This window comes from Chiloscyllium punctatum, chromosome 3, assembly GCF_047496795.1.
Source record: "Chiloscyllium punctatum isolate Juve2018m chromosome 3, sChiPun1.3, whole genome shotgun sequence".
Classification (NCBI taxonomy): Eukaryota; Metazoa; Chordata; class Chondrichthyes; order Orectolobiformes; family Hemiscylliidae; genus Chiloscyllium; species Chiloscyllium punctatum.
In genome coordinates, this window is record NC_092741.1 from 145,375,572 (window position 1) to 145,394,209 (window position 18,638).

General features: G+C 40.2%; 1 protein-coding gene across 5 annotated transcripts in view; it reads right to left on the minus strand.

The window, feature by feature from the left end:
- The window catches only part of lratd1 (LRAT domain containing 1), a 42,809-nt gene extending 24,447 nt beyond the window's left edge, over nucleotides 1–18,362 (minus strand). The window contains exons 1-2 of one of the 5 annotated variants that reach the window (XR_011955203.1): nucleotides 18,182–18,361; nucleotides 15,555–17,180 (exon numbers count right to left, since the gene is read on the minus strand). Coding sequence is in view for 4 of the 5 variants with exons in the window: in XM_072561951.1 (XP_072418052.1) it covers nucleotides 16,203–17,138 (936 nt within the window). In the remaining variant the exon portion in view is untranslated. Of the gene's footprint in view, nucleotides 1–464; nucleotides 17,225–17,325; nucleotides 18,094–18,181 lie in introns of those variants that run through there. The other 4 variants (XM_072561951.1, XM_072561950.1, XM_072561953.1 and 1 more) reach the window with 4 other exon arrangements.
- Between the last annotated feature and the right edge of the window lie 276 nt (nucleotides 18,363–18,638).

Genomic DNA, 18,638 nt, shown 5'->3' on the forward strand with positions numbered 1-18,638 from the left:
ATTATATTTTGCCAATCTGCTAGAATGCAAATGTGAACTCCTGGCTTAATTTGCTAGCCTAGTAAAGCCTGCACTGTTATATCACTTACCCATAAAACAAGTATTTAAAATACTGAACAGAAACTTTGTTCTGTATGAAAAAAATCTGATTCTATATAGCATGACTCCTCTTTGATGAACTTTATTCATGTTTGGAGCAGACATGCCAACAGCAGAGATGTAAATCAGGATTAAGGAGTTGACTGAACAGAGAATATTCTTAAACTTAAAATGAAAACCATTAAGCATATCCAATAATACTTTGGGCAGTCGAGTAGGTGAAAGAAAGACACAGACATTCTATCTCTCCACACTACACCATCATAAAAAGGTTAAAAAAAACTTTCCTTAGCTTGGTCAATAGGAGGCTTTTACAATAAATCCTTACACCTACAATTGTTCCAGGAAATGCACAGAGACACAAATGGCAAAAATAGAATTTTTATTACAGCACATACTTTGAGTCTTTCACATTTAACACCAGTTTCCAGATGCACATTTTGTTTGATCTGCAAGTTTACAGTGTGATGCATATTAATTGTTTAAACAGCGCAACAGACATTGTACTTGAACAGAAAACACATTTTGCTTTGTAGCAGTTGAAAACAGATCTGTGCATTTGCATGAACATATTCCCTGAACAGAGTGTTAACAGATCAACAATCAAAGTGCATTGCTTAAAAAAAACACATCAGTCTCCATCTCCATGCCCTGGCTTGTGTGGAGATCAGATGTTCTTGAGCTAGTAATCTCTCATTGTCGTGTTACCTTCCCCCGACCTTGATATTTAAAGCCCTACGATTTATCTGCAAACTGCCCACGTGCCTTCAACTCAGACCCACGCAAACACTTACAAGCACAAATCCAACACCAAAAAGGAACTGCAGACTAAATTATGCACACTTCAGTGTGTGAATATCAAACAACCATTGGGTCTCCAATTATTCCAGCCACTGGTTTCAGCAAATAATCTCCAGTGACAGGAATATTACATAAGAAATTCTATACTTCTGTAGTGTAGATAAACAGAAAACCTCAAATTCATTTACAGGTTATCAGACATAATTTTACGAATTGATGATGGAGCCATTTAACACGCAGTCCCAAATTTGGCTTAATCAATAAACTGTACTGTGCAATGGTAAACCTGTACCTCACTGAGGAATCTGGTGTTAGCTGCCAGATTTGGTACCTATTGAGCCAATGCCATGTTGCATTTTTTCCCCCACTCTGTTACCCATGTTTGCTAACTAAAACTAAAAAAGTTGAAAAAATCCCTCAAACTATAAATGCATGCAAGGGGACCAACAAAACAAAAGGAATATTTTAAAAACATTTAAAGCAAATGATCAAAATTCGATTTAGAGTTCTGGGATTTAAAAATAAAATCCAATACAAGTAGCTTTTCTGTACTCACGTCAAAGAAATAAAAACATGTATTTCATTAGGTAGCTTAGTATGTTCACTACTTTTCAATGGTATTATTGCTACAACTTCTACTTCTCTATAGTAATGGGTTCTTACTTGCATAAAGTTCAACTTATACTCTTAGTGTCTTAAATTGCACCATAATAATTAACATGTTTCTTCAATTTTTTTTAAAAATCCCTTTCTGCCAGAATTTTTTCACTAAGGAACAAAGCATACATTGCAGGGCCTGTGGATTATAAATATGAGCATAAAGATGAAGAGAAACCTTGTGTTCTTTTGGACCTGATAACACTATTATCTACGCAAAATTAACTTCATGCTCCAATAATAAGTTGAGCTATTATCATACTTTTCAGCATTTTAGTAATACTCTTGCATTATCCTTTTGATTTCATTGCTTATAAAAAGGAGTTTTTAAAACATTTGCATAAACACAATCTGATCAAATGTGAAGATCAGATAAGCAGTTCAGCACACAGGGGAAGAAAAATGAACATGTTTCTTTCCTTTTTCAGAACAAAATGTGAAGCAGCAAAAATGATTGAGGCAATGGCCCTTTTGGAGAGGTCAGTCATAACACGGAGTTGATTGTTACACTCAAATCAATATCCCATTTTTACAGCATTATTAATGGAACTACTTAAGTGATATATAGCGTACAATGAATAACATTTGTTTCCAGAATACTGTAAACACTTTAACATTTCATTTGACAATAGTATTTTGTACTTTTCATTTCCACCTTGTTATATATTGATCAATAATATGGGATCAATAATGATGTGTTCATTTTGCTCCCAAAGGACTTGCCACATCCATGTGGAAATAGGTTAACTCCATTCCATAAATTTGGGATCAATTCATTTACATATCTAGTACAGTGGAAATGCCCCAGTGAAAAGGAGGTAATACGCTGCACAACAGCTGCTGATGAGGAACTAACTCCAAGTTCTCAGTGCAGCACCATCACCAACCCAACTGCACAATAACTCCTTTTTCTGTTTGGCAATATAAAGTTCAGTGAAGACCCACAAGAAAAAAAGGCATCTTGTGGCACACTTCTCTGGACCAGAAGTTCGGGGTTCAAGTCCTACCTACCCCAGGGCATGGATCAACAAGAGAGAGTCTGGAACAAGTGCATTTGAAATGCTGAGTTCTAAAGTTGGCTTATTGATTCCATTGGTGATTGAGCTTCTGAAATTAAAGACTCCAATAAAAAATGAGGATATATTCAAAACAGGACTACATGACAGCTAGTCAATATCCTCTACATAGCATCAATCTCAAATATGCTTTCTATACGCTCCTCAGGCATTCTAGCAGAACTTAAGAAATGCCAGTTGACTATGGCTTTAATGCATAACTTTGAGTCCATATGTGCTGTCTATCCCCAGTGAGATAGACCAAATACTTTAGGTTAGGTTTCAACATTGGGAACAGACATACAATCCACATTAGTAGGATACATGCACAAGAAAAAGCTGCACGATGTATTGCAACACCTAATTATGTGAGCAAATACCACACCTACAGCATGAGTTAAAAAAGATAATAAATGACTAGAGAAAAGTCATTGTTACTTTATTTTTTAAAAAGAGATATATATTGTTTGAAAACAATTGGTAAATCAGATATCATTTACAGAAGGAATAGAAGGGAATGGGTGGAACAGAATCTGTGCAAAAAGCTTTAATAGACACTGTGCAATTCTGGGGTAAAACATGTCTGAACCATTCTGAAAATTGAGAAAAGCAGCAGCCATTAGCAAACAAGAGCCAAATGTGTAATTGAGCTGAAGATCGAGTGAGTTAAAATACCATACATTGAAATTAAAAAAAAGTGATAAACACATGTACTATAGTGTCCCAAACTAGCAATTAATAATGCTTGGGAGAAAATGCTAGGAGTATGACTACTGACGTCAAAGTTAATATCAACCCAAAGCCAGGCACCCACTTACATGCCTGCTTCTCTGACAAACTGAAAATGGCAATTGATGCTACCAATTGCTGAGGTGTGTCAGTCACCTTCTGGTGATGCATTTAGTTTCCCCAACAATACTCTTTGTAAGAGGTCCATGCTTAAATATGCTTTTTAAAAGTCCAAACATTTTCAGAGGCTCAGCTACTATGCACATCCTCGTCCCAACTAATATACTAAAAAGTCCACTTAACACCCAAGTCTTTTCATGCAGCCATTAAAAGGATGCTGACTTGGCCAAGCTGTGATGAGAATGGCTTGTGCACAATTGCACATTTTTAAGTTTGCTGGTTTCCAGCAAAGGTCTGGGCAAGGCTATTTCAAGGCCTGAAGCAAACTCAGGAGGGATGAAGTCAGCAAATTTTCTATTTTGAGGTTGGTCAGGCTATTGTTCAAGGTCTTATCAAAACAGGGTACTACATACCAAAAATTTCTTCACAAAATGTTAACAGGTTGAAATAAGAAACAAATATTAATAAAACAATGGCTCTTGACACTTGCAGTGTAGTAAGAGGCTCTCTGCAAACATGAACATAATGTATTACACTGTACTGAGTAAATAAAGTAGGAACACACTTTCAAAAGTTTGACAATGAGAAAAAGGACATAAGAAACCGGAGAAATACAAGCTTGGAATGGACAATAAAAGATTTTTTTACGTGGTAAGTGATTGACAATTAGAATGTACTTTGGAGCAAGCTGTGAAGATAAATGTCTCCAGCAATTTTAAGCCTGGGAAGACCATAAGCTTTTCAAAAAAAAAGTTGATGGATTACTTAAAATGGGCTGAATAACCTCACTCCTTTATCTTGTGATCGGTCAAAAAAGTTGACTATTAATTGTAATTAAAAAGCCTTGTCAAACATTACTGTCATATTTGTTTTCCTCTTACATTTCAATCACACAGCATGTAGAGATATGCTACAACAATTTCTCATTGTCATACATATAATAGAACTTGATAGAATTAAATTGACTTGGAATGATAGCATAAAACAGACTATATTGATTCAACTGCCCATTCTGCATCTCTCCTGGGAGAGACAGTTATTCCCATTGTATTTACAAATGAAACGGATTGCCTTCAAAGAAAACAGGGCTCATTTAAGAACAAAATATAAATCAAATCGAATGGTTTTGGAAACACTGTACTGTTGAAAAATAATTTACCAATTCAGATAAAACACAGCACTGAAGTGGAACATTCTATTTCATAAGCAATTGATAACTCCAAAGGCCACATCCACAGTTGCTTAGTTAACCTCACATCTAAATGAAGCAACCACTTACTTTAAAACAATTACTGGTTAAGTTCCAATTAATGTTTAACTTGTTGCCTTGTATCTTGAAACCATTCAATCGGAGAGAAACTACATATGATATATAAACTGGTTTAGGCTCGAAAATCTAAATATCTAAAAGACAGAAGCAAAAATCTGGATATTGCAACACAAAAGGATCTTTTTTCTTCTCTGCTAGCTGATTGATATATTGCAAGGATTAGTCTTTGCTCAATTTGGTTATTAGGATTTTAAAATGGTTTTAAAACACTGGAATGTATTTTACAACAAACAAAATTCATGCCAATACGGTTTTCCTTTGTGTCATTCTCACATAGACATTAATCAAGTTATTTTATCTGACCTCTAAACATTGTACGTCAAAGTTTACCTTAGTTCATCTCCCATAATGGAGAGGTCTGGGCACCTCAAGTTTCTTAGAGTCTCAAATTAAAACTCTATTCTGACAACTGCAGTAACAGTCCATCAGTACAAAGAAGCCAGAGGATGAAGTAAATTCACTGTACCTTACTTTTAATCAGGCAGCCTACAAATTGACAAAAGCAGCCCCATGTACCTTGCATGTTAAGGCTTTGCAAATTTCATTGACAATAAGCCTCAGGGAGTAAGGCAGTACTGGTAGCAAGCCAAAATTATTTCAGCAAGTTAGTAGGGGCACTCCCACTTTGCTCAAATTTTGAACATTTTCATTAAAAAGGAGTGCAGCCTTTAAAGATAGGGTGCCTCAACTTCTGGAAATGTCAGCTGGGGTTTGGCACAACACAATTAACAAACAAGTGGGGAGTCTGAAATGAAGTCTATATTTGTATCAGGTCTCAGGGGCCACAAACAAACAACAAATTTAGCAGCACCCTGACTTCCCATATAAAAACAAATGTGGACCTCAGCACAACTACATCACTGCTGCACTGCTTTTAAGCCCATAAATTTCATTTTGTAAAATAAAAGTTAAACATCCTCCTCCAGCTGGTAGTAACTGTGCCAATACCTCATTTCTTTTGTTCATTAGTATGCATCTGACTCAGCACGTCAGCCTTTTTCTCAAGGGTGTCTCATTTTTCACAGAGTTTGGAGGTTTGGAAATCTGGTACATGCAAGCAGAAGTAGGTTTTTCAATCCCCAAGCCTGCTACACCATTCCAGAACTTGGCTGATTATGTACCAGATCATATTCTTGACTGTCATTACTAGCTGGAAATCTATTAGTCTTGAACGAAGGACTGGTTTCCACGATCCTTTTGAGTACAGAATCATAAACACTTCATTTTAGCTCTGAAGTCATCTAGACTTGAAATGTTAGTTTGCTGTCTGACCCAGAGATCTCCAGCATTTGTTGTTTTCAGTTCCAAAGTTTTATCACTCATTGAGTGAAAATGGTCCTCCTCCTCACAGTCCTAAATACTGAATATATTCGAGTAATAGTCGCTCACACGTAAAAGTCAACCCCCTATTTTCGCCCAAATAACGTGAAATTTTCCACATATATCTCAAGTAAAAGACAATCCTAGTTCTTCACAGATAACAGATCACGTTTATCAATCAGTGCACCAGCTGTCACACCCGGCTCCAGCTTTCCAGTCTGCCGGTTGTCCCGCTCCCAGACTTTCAGTCCACCGGCTGTTGTGTTCCACACTGGGTTTTCAGAATTGCCATAAATTTTTCTTTATTTGTTTAGAGATCAATTGGGCTTCTCCTAATGATACAGTCTGAATTTTGACAGGCATGAATTTCAGTGCCTCAAAAATGGTATCCACTTAACAGTCAACCCCATAAATTTAATCTTAAAAGTCAAAAAAATTCAACTAATACTTCAGTATAAGCTGCACGACACTGCAATCTTTTGCTATAAGTTGCGTCTTATGGTCCTGCTTCACAAACACCTGATGAAGAACCAGCGCTCCGAAAGCTAGTGCCTCCAAATAAACCTGCTGGACTATAACCTGGTGATGTGTGATTTTTAACTACGAGTATATTCAGTAGATTGCTTTTTATTTGGGAGATTGTGTTGCACAATCCAGTGTCAATATTTCTACATACATTCTCTATCCTTTTAACAATTTTTATAAATTTGAGAGGCTACAGGCGGTCTCCTCACATGGTAGTCCCATCATCCCAGGGATCAATCTGTTGAATCAACACTGCACTCACTCCCTAACACTTATATCCTTCCTTTGGTGGGGCGGCATAACCCACTGATACTTCCACTGTCTATGTAGCCATCTCTTTCAAATTTCCAGGGTGAAGGCCATTGGGTGATTTCTCCACTCTCCGTCCCTATAATTTCAATGCTACCTTTTTACAAACACTGATTTCTTTCAGTTTCAAACTCTTAAATTTAAATTATTTCAGTTGTACTTTTTGTAAACTTCCCCATCAGTCCTTATCCATTTCAGAGATCAAAGGAGTGCAGTAACAGGTAGAAAAGTGAGTGCATGAGAAGATGATGGGTTGGGAGAGCGCACGTGAAGGATGGAGAGTAGAGAACGAGAAAAAGGCAGCCAGGGTGGAGTGTGCCAGTGAGCACGAGGGTGACAACAGCAAATGAGAAAGAGACTATAAGTGGTTCTGAAACAAGAAAAGGAAGCAAGCTTCTACATGTAAGCAGGAAATGGGGCAAGAGTGAATACAAGGGATGAAGAGCGAGCAGGTGTTGGGATTGGAGGAACAGAGAGGGGGACTGAGTGAGGAAAATTGGAGGGGGAGTGTACATGGGCTGGACAGATGGAAAGAGATGGTGAAGTAAGGTTAAAAAAAAATCACCATAGTCTTCCCAGAATGAGGCAACTGGTAATGGTTTTACTTGACACAACTCAGGATTTTGGGGTGGGGGGGGGGGGGGGGTTGACGAGGAGAACCTTTCATAGTTACCTCAACCAGAATGCTAATTGAACACGTTTTCCCATCACCCTGCATTGCAGAGTAGCTCAGCCAGTAGTTGAGCTGAACAAATTGAGAGGGCATGTAGGTGAAAAGGGAAGGATATTGGAGCAAGCACATGTGGGACAGACAGGCAGTAAAGTTATCATTGCTAGCTGGATGACGTAACTGATAAATGAGCAGTTTTAGAGGTGGATAACAATTCAATTTATGGGGTCTTGATTTTCAATTTTCCATCGGAGTCCACTTATTAATTGTGATAACTTGTTACTTAAGGTAACATTATTACCTTTCAAAATTATTCCTACTTAATTTAAAAGACGCCAATGACTAATCGTTCCCAGTGGAAATACTTTCTAAAATGGAATATTAAATTAAGTTAGATATACTCGCTGCAATTTGTTTCAGCAATGGATACATGGTGGAGAGAAAAAAAAAGTAGAGATGAACTATTTACAAAGTCAATCATTGTCACAAGATTCATAACATTGAAGGAATATTTTTAAAAACTCAATAAGGTTGAATGATTGGAAATTCATTTCTGTATGACTTGAGGAATGCACTTGAGTTGGTTTCTGACAAGATTCAGGTGGTATACTCTTCTCAATGAACACTTTGTAAATTATGTTAGAACATCTTCAGTGAACAAAAACAAATTGCCATTTATCTTCTTGATATCAAATTCAAATCTACTGACATAGATCTTTATAAGCACAATGGACTTGCAGCTGTCCACACTCTAAGCAATGCCTGACTTTTTTGGTCATGAACACAGGACAAAACACACAGGCCTGAATTTGTTTGGGGAGGCAGGAGAAAAGAAGGGGAATGTTATCAAGTATTAGACTTTAAACATACCAAAGCATGCCATTCAGCCCAAATGGTCTATGTTTATGCTCTCTCGGGTCCCCTCACACCATTTTAAATGGATATCGTATCTGTACCCCATTCTAACATTTTTCTAGTTTCCCTTCAAATGCATCATTTCAAATACTTGTAAGCGATAGGACATTATGACCCCTAAAAACTCTGGATAAATATGTAACCTTATTTCCTTCTAGGTTTTATTTGAGACTACCCCATCAGTCATGGGTTGAAATTTTCCCTTTGCAAGGCTAAGCACTGGGGTAAGTTGGTCAGCAGTCAACCAACTTGCTGCTCCAACCACCAAGAAAATTCACCAAAAACACATGCCTATCAGCTCAAAAGCTGGTTGGTGAGCTGCTTAGTCTATCACAGGCCTCAACAGCAGCTCCCCTAGAAGCTGCTGGCTACTAGCGAGTTGGAAAGTAGAAGTTGAGCATCTCTCCAAGGCCAACTTGCCCAAATACTGGCACCATTAATTTTCAACTCCCTTGTGTTTTGTTCTGTTGTGACATGAGTAACAACACTGGCTAAAAAAGTTAAAAATATATTTGAATGATTTTAACATTTCCTACATTCGATCCTCTCTACCTCAGCACGTAACACTGAACGACAGGAAGAAATCAGCAATCTCGGGGCTCAGCATCAATAGGGTTCTATTGATGGGAAATGTACAGTATGGTGTTATCTGCATTAATACATCCTCCAGTGCACCATCAGACTCACTTTAAACTGAACAGCACTTCGGACAGGTAACACTGTTGGCAGAGTGAAAGAGGGCTACTGTGTCACCTTCACCATTCCAATTTATTTGCCTCACCTTGATTAAGATGATGAATCAGTGAAAAACAGACAGGAAACATCAGGACTGTAACTAACTGCCTCGCCCAATTTGCAATTCATTTTAAAGTGTTTACATCTCCAAATTTGTAAAACAAAAAAAAATTGAAAAGCACCATCACAAAAAGTCCCTTCAATACTAATCCTCCAACATTAAACCAGCAACCTGCTAAACACACATCTTCCTTAAGAAATTCAGGAGACACTGCACAGCAAAAATTATGTTGTAAAATTTCATTGAACAAATGCAGGAATGCTGTGTTTCTTGCATGATTAATCAAGGAGCATTACTTTGGGAATAGCATTAGCAAGATAAACAGATACCAGACTGCAGTATTATTCTGATCTAGGTGCAAATTTAAATTTGCCAATTCACAGTACAAAAATCTAAATTCGAACAGGAAATATTGGTAAATATCATAATGGCATTACAGCGAATTGAAGTATTTGGAACCAGCTTGAAAACTGCAATTATTTTACCTGCAAGCATTTCCAAGGCCACAGCTTGGGGCAATGCGGATGTGGATTTTATATTAAGTGAGGCATTAGCTACTTATGGCTTATGTTCACATATATAAGCTGCTACCTTCTATCTTGGAATCTAATTAACTTGGTGCACTAAACTGGAACTGAACCTCATGTTCAATATAGACCAACAATTTATTTCTCAAAAGCAAAGTACTGCCAAATCTGAAATATCTGGCAGTTCAGGCAGCACCTGTGGCGAGAGAAAGAGTAATATTGATCGCCTTTCAGCAGAACACTTCTGATGCTGCCAGACTGGTTCAGCATTTGTTTATTACTTTTAAAATACCCGTTTGTTTTGAAGAATTTAATATTCTTTTATTAACTTTATCTGTAGACTTCAGAGACTTAAAGGCCAAATCTGATGTTTATGGTGCACTAAATTAAAATATGGTCGGTTATGACTGAATTTCAGGTCCATGACCAAATGCATAAACTGCAACTGGCGATATTGATAGCTCAAAATTGGGTCTTGAACCATGGTTGAGGAAACTCGTTATTTAAACAGATGAATTTAAAGCCCAAGCCTTGTCCACTTAACCCTGGCGAGGGAAGTGGGGAAATACCAATAATAGGTCTGCAGTAGTCTTTAGAAATAATCAGGAGCTGCTTCTTGGGCATTTGACTTTCTTTTAAAAACCAACAGTGGGTATTTACTAAATCAGATCAATGTGAGAAAACCCTACTCCACTCAAGGCATTCAAATGTTCAAGCCCACCCAGCAGGTACATACATCATGATGTTGGGGGGGGGGGGGGAATTCAACTTTTTGGTTGTGTGAAATGGCTCACTTTATATTTTAAAAAGCCACATAGGAACAACATGAACGACAGAATGGAAAGCATCAAAGATCAGGAGTAAAATGCTGGCCAAAATCTGACCACTTCCCTACCCTCCCCCAACAAAAATCCAAAAGCCTCATGTATATTTTCTTACAAAAGAAGCTGACCTAGAATGGGAGGGAACTTGAGAAGACTTTCACTGCCAGAACTAAAAGATGAGGGGCTTTTTTTTTTGAAAAAATAAAAGCAGTGTAGTGGATGCCTGGAACACGTGCCTGCTTTTACCAACTCCCCAGGCACTATCAGCAACATTTAACAGCCATTTAGACAGAAATAAGAGGGAATAGAAGGATACAGGCAGATGGGATTAGTTTAAAATAGTGTCATGATTGACACAGACATGGCGAACTGAAGGTCCTTTTCCTGTGCTGTACTGTTCTATAGAGTCAGAGAGTTGTACAGCATGGAAACAGACTCTTCCGTTGAGCTTGCCCATGCCAACCAGATATTCTAAATTAATCTAGCCCCATTTGACAGCATTTGGTCCATATCCCTCTAAACCCTTCCTATTCATATATCAACCAGATGCCTTGTAAATGTTGCAATTGTACTAGCCTCCACCACATCCTCTAACAGCTCATTCCATACACACCCACCCTCTGCGTGAAAAGGTTGCCCCTTAGGTCTCTTAAATCTTTTCCCCTCTCACCTTAAATATATACCCTGTAGTATGTTCTTCAAGGGAAGTCATACACCATGTACTAGGATACATAATTAGTCTAAAAACAAACTTACTTTATACACTGGCTCCAGTTGAAGTATCCTGCACTCAAAAACGACGCAAACTATGATTTCAGTCTGAGGTCTCTGAACATCCCCACTTACATGATTGGGTTGCCATTTTTGTTTCATAACACTGAAGTGTCTTGGAATGTTTTACTAAATTAAAGCACTAAACAAATGCAAGTTCTTGATTTCATTCAGGAATTTTCTGCCTATCCTATTGTAGGTCTACCTAAAGGCCATGGACTATGGTAGTTCAAAAAGGCAACTCACCACCATCTTCTCAAGGGCAATAAATGCTGGCGCAGCCAACAATGCCCAAAGTTCATGAGCAAATAACAAAATCATCATAGAGATTCTAGGATGTTCACTCATTGTGGACAATTGTATAAATGGATAATAAGAAAATCAGCAGTCAGTTTTGAATGCCACTCCATTACTTTGTGAAACAGGAGTCAGGCTGAGGGTACAGTAGAGAAACTGTATTATTGACCATGTTCTCATGGGCACATGCAATACTCGAATGAAATAATACGTTCACTTTACTGTGACTACTTGCCCCTACATGTCAAACAGCCTATGAAGTGCACTTACTATACAGTCAGTGAGGCAAGCAGGAAACAGCTGTCAGAAAATGCAATTTCTTTTGCTATGTAGTTGTATAATTCTAACACATTTGCTTAGTCACGAAAGAATATGAAACAATTCTAGGAAATGCTGGGCTTTCTGCATTAATCTTATTTATATTCATGGTTGGATAATGAAAAATAAGCAACCAAATTAGACAACTGGAACAGAGTTGTACATTACTAGCTATGCAAATCAGAATTAGATGATTTGACTAAATTATTCAGGGGAATTTGGACTAGTTACTGGCATTAAACATTCTAAGTCAAAGCTTTAAATCAGTCCTACAGTTGAGCAAATGGTTAGGATGTGTCATTGAGAGAAGTAAACACAAAAATATCTGTCTACTCCAAGGGAAAACAGAAATGAATTGAGCTTCTATAGTTGGATTCCACACCTTTTAGCTGAAGAGTAGAAATGTTATGGTTTGTGCAGATGTCCAGATGGAGGTCATTACAAAACTAACAGCAACTGAAATATGAATTACCAAATGCAGTCGCTGAAAGAAAATTAGTTTACAGAAGCAATGAAATGCCCCAAAAACTACCATTTTCAAATGCCTGGTTTTCTAACGCATTGAGTTTGGTTCATAAACTTTCATTTTCCTTTTGCAGTCCAAAAGAAAATATTAGTTTGGAATTTTTTTAATGACATTTTTTCATGCTTGTCACTCCACAAGGGCAGATTGGTTTATCACAGATCAGTTGGTACTGGTTAGGTTCAATAAAAGCCTGACTGGAGACAAAGTCTCTCTTTTCTCAATTCTAGTCAACCTTCTACTCCTTTAATTTGGTCGATCTTATGACAATTGAGGGATCACTGGAACTATGCCTTCGATCAGTTAAAAACTGACTAAGCCAGTTAATATATTTTCTGTTAAATTATTAAAAGATAAACATGACTCTTAGCAAGTCAAGAGAAGCTACTTTGGGGTATAGATTAATCTTGAGTAGTTACATAAGGGTAGTGGCTAGTCAGACATTCCTTTGCAGTAATCTCAATACGTAACATCGAAGGATATAATTAGGGGAGTGAAGTGGCCAATAGTCATCTCCATGAACAGTCTATGGTATCGTACTCTTCAAACAACAGCAGTTAAATTTCCTGCTTTGACATTGCTATGAAATGCATGTAACTGGCAGAACGCCTTTAATGTAAATTTAATGTTTTTTTTGTTACAATAATAATAACAGCTCCTTTACCACAGGCCTACGATTTTATGACTTATCAAAGTATTTAATCAAATTTCAAAAAGATTGCAACAGTTCTAATGAAATTCCAGAGATGCCACTTAAGAGTAGAGTGTAGAAAACAGTAATTTTGAGAGGGGGAGAGAATACTTGGGCAATATTGAATGTGAAAATGATCACAGATCTAGTTAAGGGGCAATGCATAATAAAAATAGTTCAAAAAATAACATTATTTTTTGCACTTAATGTCTCTAACTACAAGTGAATTAGGTCCTTCTCTTTCATAGGGTATCAGTTGTTCGTGTTACTATTTTAACCAGCAGTGGGCTCTGTGCCAAAAAATTTACAAGACAGCGAAAACAGTCTGCCAATACTACAATCCAGCAGTGTACTGAAACAGCACAACAGGTGAAAAACAGACAACGCATCCACTACAAATAAGAAAATTACAAAAATTAAGTCATTTAATTTAGCCTGTTCCATTACAATCTAGGTTCTGAATTAACTAAAAAAAAATTGTTATAAATTCTACTTCTAACTTGTGGTTCCATCACTGCAAAGCTTTACGAGATAACTGAGAGGAAGATCAAAGACTGGCCAGAGAAAGTCCTGGTGAGTTCACACTGAGCAAATTTTAAAGAACATGGCGATTTTAATATGCTCAGCCATACCGAGCAAAAGCAATGTTTGAATTTTGCTGCTTTAAAAACATCAAGGATGTTAATGTTCTCTGTCATTATAGCATAACATACAGCAATGTATGGTATTCACGCCTATACTATTAAATCTGGGGAGCCCAGAAGTCTCTACCGCCCACTCCATGGGGGGTGGGGGCCTTGTTAGCAGTAGCTGTATAAAAATTAGTGTATCAAGTGTAAATTATGGGTAGTTGCTCATTTTTGGTCTAAAATAAAGACGCTGACTAGAGATTACAGGTTCTTCAACCACATTGAGTAAGCAGCCTCAGTGCAGCTTTCACTTTTCAGAAAGCCAGAGAGCAATGCTTTCCCCAAACCCCACCCCTCTCCTGTGGGCAGCACACTGGATCAAATGAGCAATTAGTAAACTCCAGTGACCTGTGAGAAGTCACTTGACAGCCATACATGAAGTGAATATTTGGAACAGAACTGTCTTTTAGCCTTTCAGTGAGATCATAACAGCCAGCTTTTTACTTCATTTGTCCAATATCTCTTAATACCTTTGGATAACAATACAAAAGCTGCAATTAAAAATTATAACTGCTTCAACATAAATGGCCAGTTATGGAAGAGTTTCAAACTTGTACCACCCAGAAAAGTTTAATCGGTTTTAAAATTATTCTCACTTAGTTCGAGAATCCACAATCAACAGAAATATGCCTCGTCTGCTGTCTGCTCATCAACGAAGCCACCAACCCTTAAACCTAAATTCCACAAAAATATAGCACATTTGTATAACCTCTGCTCATGAAACTCTCAGGAATCCAGATATCATTTCAGTAATCCTATTTTGCATTTCACCCAAGGCTAATATATCACTCAAAGTGAAAATGTCCAAAATATGGGCCAACACAAAAATACAAAACAGAACAAAAAAGGGATTGCCATATACAAATATTTGCACATTAACAATACTCCTAACAAAAGTATTATTCTTTCTGCAATCCAGAGCTTCCCATTTAGTGTTACTCACTAGTGCCACAGAATACTGGACAGCAGAGCTCCCCATACTTCACCCGAGCTGAAATTTGTATGGTCCAAACTTTTGACCAATGTTGCTCTGCGTTTGGCTCAAAGGGACTGATATGCTCTGTCAGACTGTGTCAAATACTTTGACAGAATATGACAAGGAGATCTGAGTGTTAGACAGTCCCCAGAGCTTAAGAATGCACATTCTTTTTGACATGTTGCAGCCACATTGATAATGTTATTTTTGTGCTATTTTAGTAATAGAATGGTAAGCACCATCCCCATAACATCCCTTTTGGAAAGTTACAAGAAAATTGAAGTGGTGAAATCTCAAAGTTGAGCATTGCCTCTTTCATTTAATTTGCTATTTCCAAGTCTGAAATTCCACATCAGCACCCCAACCCCACTGAAATACAAATGCAATGCTAAACTAAGAACTTAGTCTGAATAAAGATAGTAACAAAAGGTTTCCTGCACATAAAGGACATTCGAACAGATAAAAACAGTACTTCTGAATAGAAACATTTCAACGTCCAAGTTCAATCAATGACATAAGAAAAATATGGCACAAGGAATGAGAACACTGGGCTGTATTAAGAAACTGGCAGTTACGAAAAAAAACGTGTACAGTACGTGGTCAAGTTCACACCTTAGTAGTCTGAGTGTTTTCGGCCAGTCAGTGGAGCTGGTAACCCTCAATTTGGGCTCTTTGACTTTATAATTGCTGGGGTGGGAAATAAACTCTTCTCAGGGTAACATGCTGGAAAAATAAAGAGGCAAAGAGGAGGGTAGGCGAAGAGGAGAAATAGGGAAAGAGGATGAATAACAGAGGCAGAGAAAGAAGGGGAAAGAGGACAAATATAAGGAGGCAGAGAGAGAGAGGGGATCACAGATCAGGAGGAAAGGCGAAGAGGAGAAATAAGGAGAGGAGGAATAATAGAGGCAGAGAGAGGAGAGAAGGGCAAGAGGAGAAATAATAGAGGCAGAGAGAGACATCACAGATCAGGAGTAAAGTCGAAGAGGAGAAGTAAGGAGAGGAGGTATGGTGAAGAGGTGAAACAGGGAAAGAGAAGGAATTATAGAGGCAGAGAGGAGGGAAGGAGAAGTGGCAGAGAGATGAGATCACAGATCAGGAGGAAGGACAAAGAGGAGAAATAGGGAAAGATGAGGAATAATAGAGGCAGAGAGAGGAGGTATGGATAAGATGAGAAATAATAGCAGAGAGTTAGGGAGGGAAATATAAACAGGCAGAGAGGAGGAAGAGAAATGAAGAGAATGTGAAACCAGAGAGTGTGTGCTACTTGTGGTTCAGTATGGACAGCTCCTTGAGCACTCGTATTTTCCCGCAGGCGTCTTTCCGGCGCTTTTCCCTGATCAGATCTTGCAGGCTGGCGAAGTTGAGCGTGTGCACCCAGTTGTCCGAGAGATGCAGCTTGAGGAAGTAGCGGCGCTCGCCCCCTCCTCCTCCTCCTCCTCCTCCGCCTCCTCCTCCTCCGCCGCCGCCGCCCCCTGGCACCTCGCCGCCCGCCTTGAACTCCCGCTTGCCGAAGCGGCACCAGGCGGCGAAGCTCTCGGAGTCGGTCCAGCAGATGTCGCGGCCCTTGAGGCCGAGGTGGCCGCGGGCGTTCTGCACCACCAGCTCGGGCGGCAGGGCCCGGTACCGGTACCAGGTGTTGACGATGCGGCCTGCCCTCCCGCCGCCGCCTCCTCCTCCCGCCGCCGCCGCGGCCGCCCCGACCTCGGCCAAGTGGTCGAGCCGGATCTCCTGGTGCTGCAGGTGGACCACCTGGTCGCCGCCCACGTAGACGGCCCAGTGGGCGGCCTGGCCGTGGACGGTGAGCTCCAGCAGGTCCCCGGCCCGGCAGCGGGGCAGCAGCGCGTTGAGGGAGTGCACCTGCAGGTCCTGGTTGCCGCTCAGCTTCGAGAAGATGCACTCCTGGCGGCAGAACGCCGAGTACTCCAGCTCTCCGGCGACACCGCCCCCTGCAGGCACCTGCGGCGGCGACACCTCAGCCCCGGCGCCGCTCGACTCCATCCACTGCAGCTCCGCCGCCCCTGCCGGCGCTGCTGCTGCTGCTGCCGCCGCCGCCGCCCGCTCGTCCCCCTCATCCTCCTCGTCCGAGAAAAAGTAAGCGACCCCCACCCTCAGCTCGTCCTTCTCCAAGCCCGAGGGGTCCCCGGTGGGCAGCTCGCTGTAATTCAGGTGGGTGATCCGGTCGATTTGATTTCCCATCGATGGCACATGGAGACGGACCCGGAACCCGCAGTGAGGACACTGGGGGGTTAACAAATAATAATAATAATAAAAAGAATGGAAACCTGGATTAAAACAAAAAAAAGAGAAATAAAAAAAAAAGCAAAGAGAAAGAGAGCGAGAGATGCATGCAAATGTAGCTCCTGGAATTGTTTCTCCAACCCACCTCTGGCAGATACATAAATGTAGCTCTTGTCTCACCAGTGTACCTTCACCCCCCTCTCTCTGGCAGATACACAAATGTAGCTCTTGTCTCACCAGTATACCTTCACCCCCCTCTCTCTGGCAGATACACAAATGTAGCTCTTGTCTCACCAGTGTACCTTCACCCCCCTCTCTCTGGCAGATACACAAATGTAGCTCTTGTCTCACCAGTATACCTTCACCCCCCCTCTCTCTGGCAGATATACCAATGTAGCTCTCTGGAACTGTTTCTCCAGTGCACCTTCACCCCTCTCTTTGGCAGAGGCACAAATGTAGCTCTCTGGAATTGTTTCACCAGTCTGCCTTCACCTCTCTGGCAGACATACAAATGTACGTCCACCTCTCTCTCTCTCTCTCTGAGACACACAAATGTAGCTCCATGGGATTGTTTCTCCCTCTCCATTTGTTTTATTCCACCTGCTTAGATATTATTGCACACTCTGGAAAAGATGGGTCCTGAATCTTTCTCCAGTTCTCTCTCTCTCTCTCCCCCTCTCACACACATACCACCTCTAATCGGACAATTCCTACCGAGCAACTCTCCTGCACAACTCCGCTTCTGAACTGCTGCATCGCTGAGAAATGAAACGCCGCCTTTAAAGATTTTTTTATGGAAAAAATAAACTAAGAAATCCCCTTCCACAAAGTCAGTCAATTTCGTGCGCTCTCCGGGCAAAATTTCACCTCGACTAGGCTTCACTCTCAACTACCAAATGTTCGTGAAGATACACCCTCCCCCTTCGCTTGCTTTCTTTCTTAAACAAGCCTCAGTTGAAAACCGACGGGTTTCGTTTCGCGGAGAAGCTGGCTGAACTTACCTGGCGCCCACCTCCTTCCCCCCCTGCTCAATGTGGGGAGGGCAGCACTGTCTCAGCGCTCCTCCATCTGCACTGTCCTAAAGGAGGGGGGGTGGGGGTTGACACAGACAGATTCCCCTCTGTAGCTCTGCACATGTATCGGGGCTGTGTTCCTGCTCCCGCCTCCCACCCTCGTTCATTCGCCTGCTCCACATTCTCCCAAGCGCTGGGAGCTCCCCTGATTGTTCCGAGCCGGCTTGTCAATCAAAGCAACTGGCAGCCCGACTCTTGGAACCAGCCCCTTGTGCAAGGGGCGGAGAGCCTGGGACACTCTGGTCAATGTGATCGCAGAACGGATCCAACTTCCGCCGTGTTCTGCCAAAATAAAAGCGCAATCGACCGTAACAACTTGGACCAAAATTTTTTTATTTAAAAAACTCATCTTTCATTAGTTTTGGCGACTTTTTGAGTGCGGAAT